We start from the raw sequence: 12,210 nt of genomic DNA on the forward strand, positions 1-12,210 counted from the left end.
AAGGAAAAGTTATTTACTTATTCCCACAATTTAAGAACTAGGGATCACCACATGAAATTAATAGGCAGTGGGTTTAAAACTAACACAAGGACATTTTTCTTCACTGAGCACAGTCAGTCTTGCCAGAGGATGTGGTGAAAGCTAGGACTATAACAGGGTTCAACAAAGAGCTAGATAGATTCATAGAGGTTGGGTCCATCAATGGCTATTAGCCAGGATGGATAGGAATGGTGTCCCTAACCTCGGTTTGCCTGGAAAAGGGTGTCAGGGGAGGATCACTTGAGGATTACCTGTTGCAATCCGTCCCTCTGGGGCATCTGGTATTGGCCACTGTCGGCAAACAGGATACTGGGTTGGATGGACTGTTGGTCTGACCCAGTATGGCCATTCTTCTGTTCTTATGAATTGGGAGTGCACTGGCTGTCAGTTCCACCCCGGGGAGCATTTTAGCAACCATGTAACTGCTAAAAATTGTTGCAGCTACACAATTATTATAATAAATAATATCTTACATTCCTAGATAACATTCAGACACTACAGTGATTGGGGAAAGTCCAATGCATATTGCAGTGATGGAAGCTCGGGAGGTGCGTGTAATAACAATACAAAAATGTTGAAGGGTTTGTATTCAGGGTGACAGAAGGGAGCAGGATGATGGGGTCAGAAAGGAGGACTGAGAGGCACTTACCCTCTTTGTAATTGTCTGATTGCTTACATTGTTAGTTCTTTTGAGCAGTGACCATCTTTGTCCTATGCTTTTACAGCACCTAGCACAATGGGATCCTGATCCATGACCTGGTTCTTTATGCTCTGCTGCAGTGCAAACAAACAGTGATTGCGAGGTGATGTGATAGGGAAAGACTTCTGTCAGCTCTAGAAATCTGAGTGTTCTTTAGCCAAACCATTAAAGAAACCTCTCTAAGTATATTCACTTTCTCATTGCAGAAGAGCAGCCCTGAGCAAATAATTAGTTTCAGTGCAACTGTGATAATGTGCCCTAAAAATAGATAAAGGAATTCAATGAGCATTCTAATTTGCAAGAAACAATAATACTGTGTGCTAAGTGTCAAATAACTTTGCCAGTAGGTGCTAATGTGACACGATGTGTAATCTATAAAACTGATTCTCTAATATGTTCAGTCGTACATTAAAACACCCACACTTATGAAAGAAGGAAAGGAGCAAGTACTTAACTGCTTCAGTAGTGTAGCACTGCAGGTCTCCTTGGTAAGAGATACAATACAGGTTGAACCACCCAAATCCGGGACTCTCTGATGCCAGACCATAGATGTTGCTAAACCAGAGAGGCCTGGAGAGGTGGGAGCAATGCAGGGGCCGGGGAACCCCCAGTGTTAGCAGGAGCAGGTGGCATTTGGAGAGCCCCCACACTAGCCAGAGAAACCTCTCCCCCCAGTGTTAGTGGGGTCAGGTGACTTGGAGAATCCTAGTCCCAGTCCCAGCCCCAGCTGGGGAACCTCGGACTACAGTGGAACTGGCTGTGGCCTGGCAGCCCAAGCCAGGAATCTCAGCAAACCCCTGATGGCAGCGGGGCTGGGAAGGGTTGCCAAACGGTTTCAACAAAAATACCAGACATACTTGACATTATATCACAATACATCTTATTTAGAAAATACCGGACATTTATATTTTCTCAATTTGTTTCCTGACCAGAAAGCTCAAATACTGGACTGTCCAACACCTGGCAACCCTAGAGCTGTGGTGACAGCTGTGTCTGCCAGGGAACCCCCTGGTTGAAGCGAGGCTGGTAGAGGTGGGCAGTCGGAATCCCCAGTGACAGCGGGGCCATTCCTAGCCGTGGGGCCGGGCGGCCGGGCACCCCAACGGGGGGACACTGCAGCAGCAGGGCCAGCAGTAGTCAAGCAGTCCCTGCTGGGAACCCCAGGAGACCCTGGGACAGTAGGCAGGCAGCAGTGTGAGGAGCTGTGCTGGGCCAGTGTTAGGGGGGTCAGCAGCAGGGCAGGGAGCCCCAAAGAGAGGAGCCTGGGAGTGGGGTAGCCAGCAGGGGAGCATTGACCTCCCCTGGTCCAGCAAACTCCCTGGTCTGGGACAGCTCAGGACCCAAGGAACAGGGAGGTGTCCAACCTGTATATGCATTTCTAATGGAGTGGATGTGAGTTGATCTTATTTGATGTGGTGAAGAGACAAGTCTGTTTCAGAATAAGAACATAAGGGGCTGTTTTGGGACAAAACTGCCAAACTTATTTGGTTTCAGAGTGATAGCCAAATTAGTCTGTAACTGCAAAAAAAAACCCAACAACGAACAGTCTAGCAGCATCCTAAAGACTAAATGCATGTAGATGGTATCATGAGCTTTCGTGGGTACAACCCACTTCTTCAGATGACTGGAGTATTGAAAGTCCAAATCCAAGAATAAAGAAAGAAAAAGGTAGGGAGGGGGAGAAAAAAATAGTGAATTGGATTGTTCAAGTTACAAGAGGCTAAGACCAATTTGCACCTCTATAAGTACCCGTTGGTTGTTTGGTTAAATCATTAGGACGTGGAAGGTATTGTGTGAGCCAGCCGATATCTTTATTCATTCCTCCCTGATAGGAATCAAACTTGTAATTGAAGTTAAGTTCCAACCCTTCTCTGTGTATTTGGCTTGTGAAATTGGCCTGAAACAACACTGTGACTTTGAGATTCATTAATGAATGCTGGGCAGGATAAAGTCGTCTTCAGCAGGTTTCTGTGTGTTGCCTTTTCGGATATCTGATTTGTGTCCATTAATTCTTTCCTGTACAGACTGTCCAGTTTGGCCAGTATATAGGCTGTGGGGCATTCCTGGCATTTGATGGCATAGATCACATTAGTGGATGTGCAATTAAATGAGCCCCGAGGTAGTGGCTGACGTGGTTGGGTTCAGTGATGAAATCGCTTGTGTAGATGTGTGGACAGAGTTGGCACCAGGGCTGATTGCAGGGGAGGGTTCCTGGATGATTTTGATGAAGACATGCAGTATAGTTACTGGAAAGAATTTGTTTGAGGTTTGGGAGCTGTCTGTAGGTAAGGATTGGCCTGTGAGAGTTTGGGGTCATTTTCAAGGATAGGTTGTAGATTGTTGATAATGCATTGGAGGGGTTTAATTTGTGGGTTGTAAGTGATGACAAGTGGAATTCTGTTGTTTTCTCTTCTTGGCCTGTCTTGAAGTAGTTCATGGGTACTCTTCTGGCTCTGTCGATCTGTTTTTTCACTTTTCCAGGTGGGTATTTCAGTTTTAAGAATGCTCTATCTAGATCCTCTAGGTCAGGGGTTCCCAACCTTTTTCAGTCCCCGTACCTCCTTGGCTTTTAGTAAACCTTCCCGTACCCCCTATTCAATATGAAAGGAAATCAATTCTAGACTCTAGAACAGTGGTCTCCAACCTTTTTGACCACAAGATCACTTTTTCAATGTAAGTGGAATGTAAGATCTACCTCAACCCCAAATACCCTTGCCCTACTTCCTTCCCACCCCTTCTTTGAGACCTTGCCCTGTTTCACCCCATGTCAGAGGCCTCACCCTGCTCACTCTTCCCCCCCCCCCCTTCCTCCCTGAACCTCATTTGCTTTTGCCAGGCTTGGGTAGGTAGGGGCTTGGGATGCAGGCTCTGGTTTTGGATGAAGGAGTTTGGGGTGTGGGAGGGGATCCAGGCTTAGCCCAGGGTGGGGCATTGGGATCCAGGAGGGGCTTCAGGGTATAAGCTCTGGGAAGGAGTTTGTGTACAGGGGGACTCACGACTGGGCAGTAGGTTGGGTGCAGAAGGAGGTTCAGGGATGGTACAGGGGTTTAGGAAGCAGGCTCTGGCTGGGCACAATTTAAATGAGACTCTTTCCAGGTGGTGGAGCAGTGGGGTGAAGGCAGGCTCACGCCTGCCCTGGCCCTTTACCACTCCTGAAAGCACCTGGCATGTACAGAAATGTCTCCATCACGCCATGTGCTGCCCCTCATCTATAGGCACCGAGCCCACAGCTTCTACTGGCCACGGCTCCCCGTTATTGATCAATAGGAGCTGCAGGAGTGGTGTCAGCAGGCAAGGACAGTGTGTAGAAACCCCCTGCTCTGCCTTTCTCAGGGGCTGCAGGGACATGCCAGTGACTTCCAGGAGCAGCAATTACCATAGGGATAATTAATCCAGCCACGGCAGGTTAGCTATTTTAGAACTCACAACTCAAAGAATTAAATTTAAGCGTAAGAGAGAAATGAAAATTATGAAATGCACAGACCGGTCAAAAACCAAAAGTAACCCACTTTGCAAGCTGTAAAAGATGTAACAGCAACCCCCCACCTATGTGTTGGGTCAGGAGATGAATGAAGGACAGTGTGCGTGAGAATGTCAGACACACACAGTGTGTGAGTGGAAGAGATTTGCATTGCCAAGCTCTCTCCATCCTCTTCTCTCTGTGTGGAGACAGGGTACAGAAGTGGGGGGAGGAGGGACACCCTGACATCAGTGCCCCCTTTCTCCCTCCCACATGCTGCACAGCAAGCAGGAGACTCCTAGGGGGCAGCTCCAAGGCAGAGGGCAGGAGCAGCAGCAGCATGACAGTGGGTAGAGGGGCAACTGAAGTGCCAGTGCTTGATAGCTTCCTGGCCAAACCAGTAAAGATCACCTGTCAGAGGCTCCAAGATCTACCGGTAGATCCCGATCTACTGGTTGGTGACCACTGCTCTAGAATCTACAACTTTTTTCACTAACACTACTACTTTTGGAATATTTCAGTTAGGAATATTTCAAATATTCCCTGTACCCCCTTGACAAGTGTCTCATACTCCCTGGGGGTACGCGCACCCCAGGTTGGAAACCCCTGCTCTAGGTGTTTGTCTCTGTCTGTGGGATTGGAGCAAATCTGGGCTCCAGTGTATCTTAGGGCTTGGCTGTAAACAATAGATTGAGAAATGTGTCTGGGATGGAAGCTAGAGGCATGAAGGTGAGTGTAGCAGTAGGTAAGTTTCCGGTACATGACGGACACATTTCCACCATCTTAGACCAGAGCCCTAGTCATGGACCAGGATATCATTGAGCGAGGTGCTTTAAACACAGAGAACAAAAAGGATCTTACAATTTCAGTATAAGACAATAACAAATGATTATAATCAGGATAATAGTAGGAAACAATGGGACTATATTGATTAGATAATGGGCGGTGATCTCTGTAGCAGAAAACTAAATATTATCAAATTTCTGTAGGCATCACAGCTAAGGAGAATTTTGAGGAGTGATTTGAATGTGGACAATGAGTTGATGGGGAAGCACCGTCTAAGCAGGTGGGACAACATGGGAGAAAGCACAAAAGTGTTTGAAAATGTAGTTAGTGGAGAATGGATCATGCGCTGATTAGAGGTGACCATCAGCTCAGTAGTGAATGAGAGGTAGAGTGGAGACTGACTGTGAAGGGCCTTTAAAGTCAATACGTGCAGTTTGGTGCGATAGAGGAGGGATTTAAAGAGAGTGGTGACTTGGTCATGGCTAGCAAAATGATCTTTGCAGCAGCACTCTGAAAGGATAAGAAGTAATCGGCGTAATCTGCAGAAAAGAAGATTTTTAGGACAGATATTAGGGAAAATGTTCAAATTACAAGGATAGTGAAGTGTTGGAATAGACTTCCAAAGGAGATTGCAGAATCCCTCTCATTAGAGACTTTTAAGAAGAGGTTCCTGTGAAGAATGGTGCATAGAGCTGCCCTGTATGACTTCTTGAGGTCCCTTCCAGACATACATTTTTCTATTTCAGTGAAATGAGCAGGACAAGGCTGCTTAAGGCCCAAAAGACAGATGTTGTAACAGTCAAGACACGAGATGGTGAAAGCTTGGATGAGAATTTTAGCTGTATAAGTGGGCATGGGAGACCTTATTTTAGAGATCTTGCGTTGGAAGAATCAACAAGATTTAGATATAGCCTAGATGTAAGGGCCAAATGACTCCTAGCTTATGGGCCTGAGTGATTGGCGGGAATGGTGGCATTGGGCACCGTGATGGAGGAAGGAGGTAGTGGGGAAGATTTAGGGGAAAGGGAAGATTAGGAGCTCTGTTTTAGTCACTTTTAGCTTGAGGTGACAACTAAACCTCCATAAGGAGATAGCAGCTTTCATCTGGACTGTAGGCACTCTAAACTTGTGTTCACAGGAAATGAGATGCTATTTACTGTTTGGTGTGGAAAATTAATTTTGAAACCTATAGACAGTACAAACCTGTTTTGGAAAACCTTTCTTGGGTACTACAGTACTTTGCTCCTGTGAGTACTTTCTCAAAATTCACCTCTTTTTTGGTCTCTACAGCAATGATTCTCACTCCTTCACAATCTTGAAGGTGTTACAGCCAAGATTACCAAAAGCAAGTAGCAATTTGAGGTATCTTAATATTTGAGTGCCCCTCTTGAGCCACTATAACCAGGTCTGGAGGCTGAATTTTCAGCAGCATTGCCAGCATACCTGTGCCACTCTGACCCTTGCCTGGTTATGGTATTCGCATGTGAGTGCAACCATCTGACAAATGATTGCTGAGTTTAAATGATGTGAGAGTCTGAGCTTTTCACCACTTCTTCAGGAAGATTCTTTCTTAGGATTTTTTAATCATGCTGGACTAACAGGTATTATTATTAAATTATATAATTATATTTCTGACAATATTGGAAGGGAAGAAATTCTAGGATAAGTGTTAAGTAGTAAAATATCTGCTGAAAAAGATACAGCATTGTACAAGTTGCTCTCTACTAAGCATTAATGCGGGGAAGTAGTTGTTTCTTAGCATTCACAGATTTACTGATGTGTTTTCTAGTATTTGTGAAGTTTTGCTGTTGGCAGTTACATCTCTGTTCTTAACTGCAGGAAAATGAAAACAAATACTTTTTCTGCCTTATGCTCTTTTAATCATTTCTGTACTTACAATATTTGACTTCTTCCTCTTTTCAGAAATGTACCAAATCCCCTGTGCAGAATGGACAGATGGCTTCCTTTTTACTTGACTGCACCTGTGTTTTGCCCATATGCCCTACAGGAATGTTGAGGGTTCTGAGAACAGAAAAAATAAAAAAAAATTGTGCACTGACCTGATTTGCACTGATAAAAAATAAAACAGGTGCATTAAAATATGTGAGAATCATTTTAAAGTAGAACTTTTTGACATTGTACTCCTTATTACCTTCCCTATGTGCTACTCTTCAATATTAGTATTCTTATCAATAAAGCATATAATATGATGACACGTAGATAGGTCATTAAATATACAATACCTAAATTTACTTCTACTTTTACAGCTTATACCAAGCTCTAAATACATCAGTCATTTAAGCAAGAATTAAGTACATCATTTAAAAAGTATAATTCAATGAAAAATAATTTGTCCATGATAAAAGGACACATTCTTGATCCCAACCACAAAACTAGGATTCTCAAACTTGAGTTTATTAACCTTCTTTTGCTTAAAATTCCTGCATAAATAGATTAATTTAAGCAGTGTGCCAGAAAGTTTAAAGAATAGTGTGGTCTGTTGGACCAAAGGGAAAATTGAGCTGCAGAGGGAAAAACCCTTTAAGTATAATGCTTTGCTATCAACTCTTTTTCTTCTGAATGAAGAGGGGGTACCAGTGATGGAAACATCTAATAGAGAATAGTGCATTGAGGGATGAGGTCTCTTAAGGATGCAGCTCTCAAAGCATTCAGAGGATAAAACAAATTACTCAAAATGTTCAAAAGTTGACTGATTTTGATTGCCTCCATTTTGGGTGCCCAACTTGACAGACCAGATTTTCAGAAAGACATCAGCAACCACCATGAAAATTCAACTCCTAAAAGGGTCTGTCTGCACTACAATTAATGACCCATGGCTGGACCATGGCAGCTGACTCAGGCTTCTGGAGCTCGGCCATGGAGCTGTAAAATAGCAGTGTAGATGCTTGGGTGGGGTTCCAGCCTCTGGGATCCCTCAATGGGGGAAGGTCCTAGAGTCCAGACTCAAGCCTGAGCCAGAATGTCTACACTACAATTTTACAGCCTCACAGATTTAGGACCACAAACCCACATCTGCTGACATGGACATCTTCTGGTGTTTTATTGCAGTACAGACAGATGTTAAAGACATCTCAAGTTGGACATGGGGGAAAAAATGGAAACATCTAAAATTGTTAGACAATTCTGCAGATTTTGGCTAAATCCTTTTTAATTCCACTGAGAACTGAACTGGTAGCTTGTACAGGTCCTGGTACATTGATATTATAGGTTTTTGTTTGATTTGGGTGACTTATCCCTAATAACATTGAAACTCCACAGTAGGAGCTATATTTTTGCTATATAATGCTACAATCCAGGAATTTCAAATCTTAAATGGAATGTGGGCATCTCAATTATCATTACTCAGTGAATCTGGTTTTATTACATATCCAAGTCCTTTGTGTGCTTAAGAGTAGCTATGAACATAACATCTCTACAGATAATGCTTGCAAAGCTGCTAATAAACCAAAAGTACATATTTTTTCTTTGTCAGTAAAATCAAAGCAATGCTATCACTTTTCTTCCCAATAAAATAATAACTGGTATTATTTCCTTAAAAGAAGGAATTTTAAGGGACCTGCTGAGTAAATAATTGTTTTTGAGACTCATCTGCTGTGCTCAGAACAGCCTGGTTATCGGGAGCCTTTGTAATACAATTGATTCTCTGTAGCACAAATAATTCCAAGATGTCAAATATTTAAATATATGTTATGAAGCCAACCCCCAGGGTAGGTTCTCGCAGATTTTTAATAAAAATATCCACAATTTATAGCACACTCATAGGACAACTTTGAAATTAAGGGTTTTTTGAAAAGTGACTAATGCTTCTGTGCATGAATTCAGTAGAAAGCTTTTAATGTTCACAGTGAAAAGTTAATGCAGTAAATCTTACCCATTATATTATTGCACCTAGTGGGTTTGGGGATTGATTTTTTTTGTTTTTGGCTGATGCATGTTAATGAGATATAAGCACTGACATTAGGAGAATGGTGTGAAGTAGATTCCAGGTTTTTTATGTATGTTGGGGACTGCAAAAATACTAACTACTTTGGGTAATTCTTTCCAATCATTTAATACACCAAGGAGTTGAATCCTTGACTTAAATCTGTCTGCATGAAGTGTAGTTATTGTTTTAGGAAGCAAGTAGGGTAAAATCTTTCTTCCCAAATGTCTGTCCTTCCTTGGTTTATAACAGCTGCACCTTTCTGCTACTTTTCAGTCCCATTTTATCTTCAGAAACAAAGTCTCTTCATCTCATTGCTACTTGAACTAATTAGGTGGGATTTTCACAAATGCTTTTGTTGGTCTAATACAACTGTCCTTAAAGGCCATGATAAAACTCTGATTAACCTTCACAGAACTGAGTTAGGCTATCACTTGGTGCTTTGGAAAAATCCTTCTTTTGTTCTGGATATTGTGGGGATAGGCCATAGAAATATCAGAGATATATCATAGATCTCTAATCAATGTTAGATAGTTTTATGTGAATTCCAGACTTCCTCCTTTTCATCTTTATAACATAAACAGAGAGAAGGGGAGGAGGGAGTATGTATTGCTACACACATACTTATTCAACATAGCTAAAAGTGCGTATGTGCTTTACATAAAATGACCTTTATTTTAATTTAAATAAACATTTGTGTAGTTCAGACATTAAAACTCTTCCCTATTAAATGAGGCAATTGCCTCCAATGATCAAAAATGCACCACTATCAGAGAGGTGAGATTTTCAGGTCACTAATGTTCCAAATCATCTGGGACTTGATGGGAGTGAGATTAGTCCCTTCAAAGGCTAATTACTTGAGTCATTAGCTCAATGACTAGAGGACCCTGCCTCTTTGGCTTTTCAGTCAAGCACCATGTAAATCTGTGTCACTATACATGAAATTCTCTCTTTCTATGTATGTTTGCATCCACAACTTCCTTTTAAAATCATAACTTGAAATGTCCTACTTTTCTCTCTTCATTGTAATGTCATTTTTGCTGCTGCTTTTGGTCTTCTGACTAAAACCTTGACTATACTACCAAAACTCCCCACTAATGATGATGAGTGTCATCAACAGATGTTCAACAGTTTGGCTACAAAAGTAGTCAGGGCCAAATGAGGTTAATTTATGAGGTTACATTTTCCTTCAGTTCCCATACTTTTTTTGTGGGGGAAGGGTGTTGTTTTAACTTGATCAAGTATTTTGGGATAGAATTTGTATGAAACACCAAATAAAGGATAGTGGCTGATCGTGCAAAATGCTGAATGACCTCGATTTCCATTGCTATCAGCTTACTCAGGACTGATCCCCAAAATTACTTTCCATAGTAGCGATGACAATGAGCCAGGCCATGCTCAATAAACAGGGAGCAGAATAGCTACACGAAAGAGCTAAGCAACACTCAAAATGTTTTAAATGTATTCAGCTCTCTGAAAAACAACTAGGAGTCCTGTGGAATCTTAAAGAGCAACAGTTTTATGTGAAACTGCTGAGCTGGAATTCATATGCAAATTTGACATCATCAGAATGGGTCTCAATAGGGATTTGGAATGGGTAGCTCATTACCAGGGCTCAACAAACGGCTGAATCTACTCGCCTATGGCGAGTAGATTTCAGCCGGTTGTTCCATGAGCTCCATTCACTAGCGCTTTGCGCATGCACAGCGCGGGGCTGGCGAGTGGCTCTCGCCGGGGTTTGTGAAGCCCTGCTCATTACCATAAGTAATTTTCCACATTAGATATTCTTACCTTCCTATCCACATCCACCCTGATTGACTTAGCTCTGACGTAACACTTCCATCTCTGTATCCCTACTATCTGTTTTTTTCTTTCCCTTCATGCCTCTGATGAAGTGAGTTGCAACTTACAAAAGCTTATGTCATAATAAAATTATTAGTCTTGAATGTGCCACTGAACTCCTTGTTGTTTTGCTGAAACAGACTAATATGGCTACCTCTGAAACCTATCAACTCTTTGAAACTCACTTGTTCTTTTTTTAAGTAAAGCATATTAGGTTTCTTGTTGAGGTATGTGATTGTATTTTGCAGCATTCCAGACCTTCCTTGGGAAAGAGGATGTCTCTCGTGAAGTAGAAGAAGTTTTGGCAGAGAGTCAAGCACAGAAAAGTGTTAAATTAGTGTCTGTCCTTCAACTTCTGAGAAACCGCTCTGTGCGCTGGCAGATCATTACTGTGATTGTCACTATGGCCTGCTACCAGCTCTGTGGGCTAAATGCTGTAAGTATTCCTTTTCTGTATGCTGCCTGCCAGTGGAGTCATGCCTTTGGTTAATTAGTATTTAGATGTTCTCCTACTTGACAAACTTCCTGATTTTTCATTTTTTTCCTGCTAGTCCTTATGACCGTTGTTTCTTATTTGTATAGCAGTAGCATTTTAAAGCCCCAGCTGGCAACAGGGTTAGAACTAACAAACTTTTTGAACAAATGCTACACTTGCTGAAAAATGCAGTTTTGGACTTTGTGACGTTTAGAGAAATTAATATGAATTTGCCTGAAAAAACAGGTGCCATTGGCAGCCTCCTCATAACCTTAGCAGATTTGTTGAGTTCTCACCTAGTAGGTAGGAGAGATGGGTTCAGTCCCACCCCTGTGCTGATGTGGAGCACATGCTTGAACTTGAGTTTCTTATGTTATGACAGGGAGGTCCCTAACCACAAGAATATGTGGTATTCTGCTGTTTGGTTCTCTGTCTCTGTGGCTGGAACTCAGGATGTAAAATCTCGCTGAAAAAGTTAACTGGTTATATGTTAACCAGGAGCCCATAGATGCAAGGGGCCACTCCACCCCGGCTAGACTGCCGATTAACCGCTTACCCAGTCAGCGTCACCTGCTTTTGTCAATGTTACCTAAGTGATTTGTTTAAGCTCATATTGCAGAATAGTGAACTGGAAATGTAACCTAGGTAACGAAAAACTTTCAACACATGTCAGAAAGAACTTTAAAAGATTTTCTTCAACTTTTAGGAGAAATTAGGGGGAAAATAAACCTAGCACAGTAGATATTGTTTTCTTGTAACTGCAGATTTTAGTGGTAATGATAGGTTTTTTGTTCCTTGTTGTGGATATTTTGCTATGAAATGAAATGGAATTATCTTGTCACCCATTCTTTGTTACAGTATATCAACTCAACTTACTTACTGTAGATGTCATTTATATGTGCTTGCATTGTTTAAAATCCCACAGATACATGTGGGAGAGATTGGTGTATTTGGAAAACCAAACT

General features: G+C 42.1%; 1 protein-coding gene across 4 annotated transcripts in view; it reads left to right on the top strand.

Annotated features, from left to right (window-relative positions):
* Positions 1-12,210, top strand: part of SLC2A9 (solute carrier family 2 member 9) — a 182,865-nt gene that overhangs the window by 84,571 nt on the left and 86,084 nt on the right. For all 4 annotated transcript variants that reach the window (XM_075930736.1, XM_075930735.1, XM_006128181.4 and 1 more), the window contains one exon: positions 11,019-11,206. In XM_075930736.1, the coding sequence (XP_075786851.1) occupies positions 11,019-11,206 (188 nt within the window). The remainder of the gene's footprint in view (positions 1-11,018; positions 11,207-12,210) is intronic.

The sequence above is a fragment of the Pelodiscus sinensis genome, chromosome 5 (assembly GCF_049634645.1).
Source record: "Pelodiscus sinensis isolate JC-2024 chromosome 5, ASM4963464v1, whole genome shotgun sequence".
NCBI lineage: Eukaryota > Metazoa > Chordata > Testudines > Trionychidae > Pelodiscus > Pelodiscus sinensis.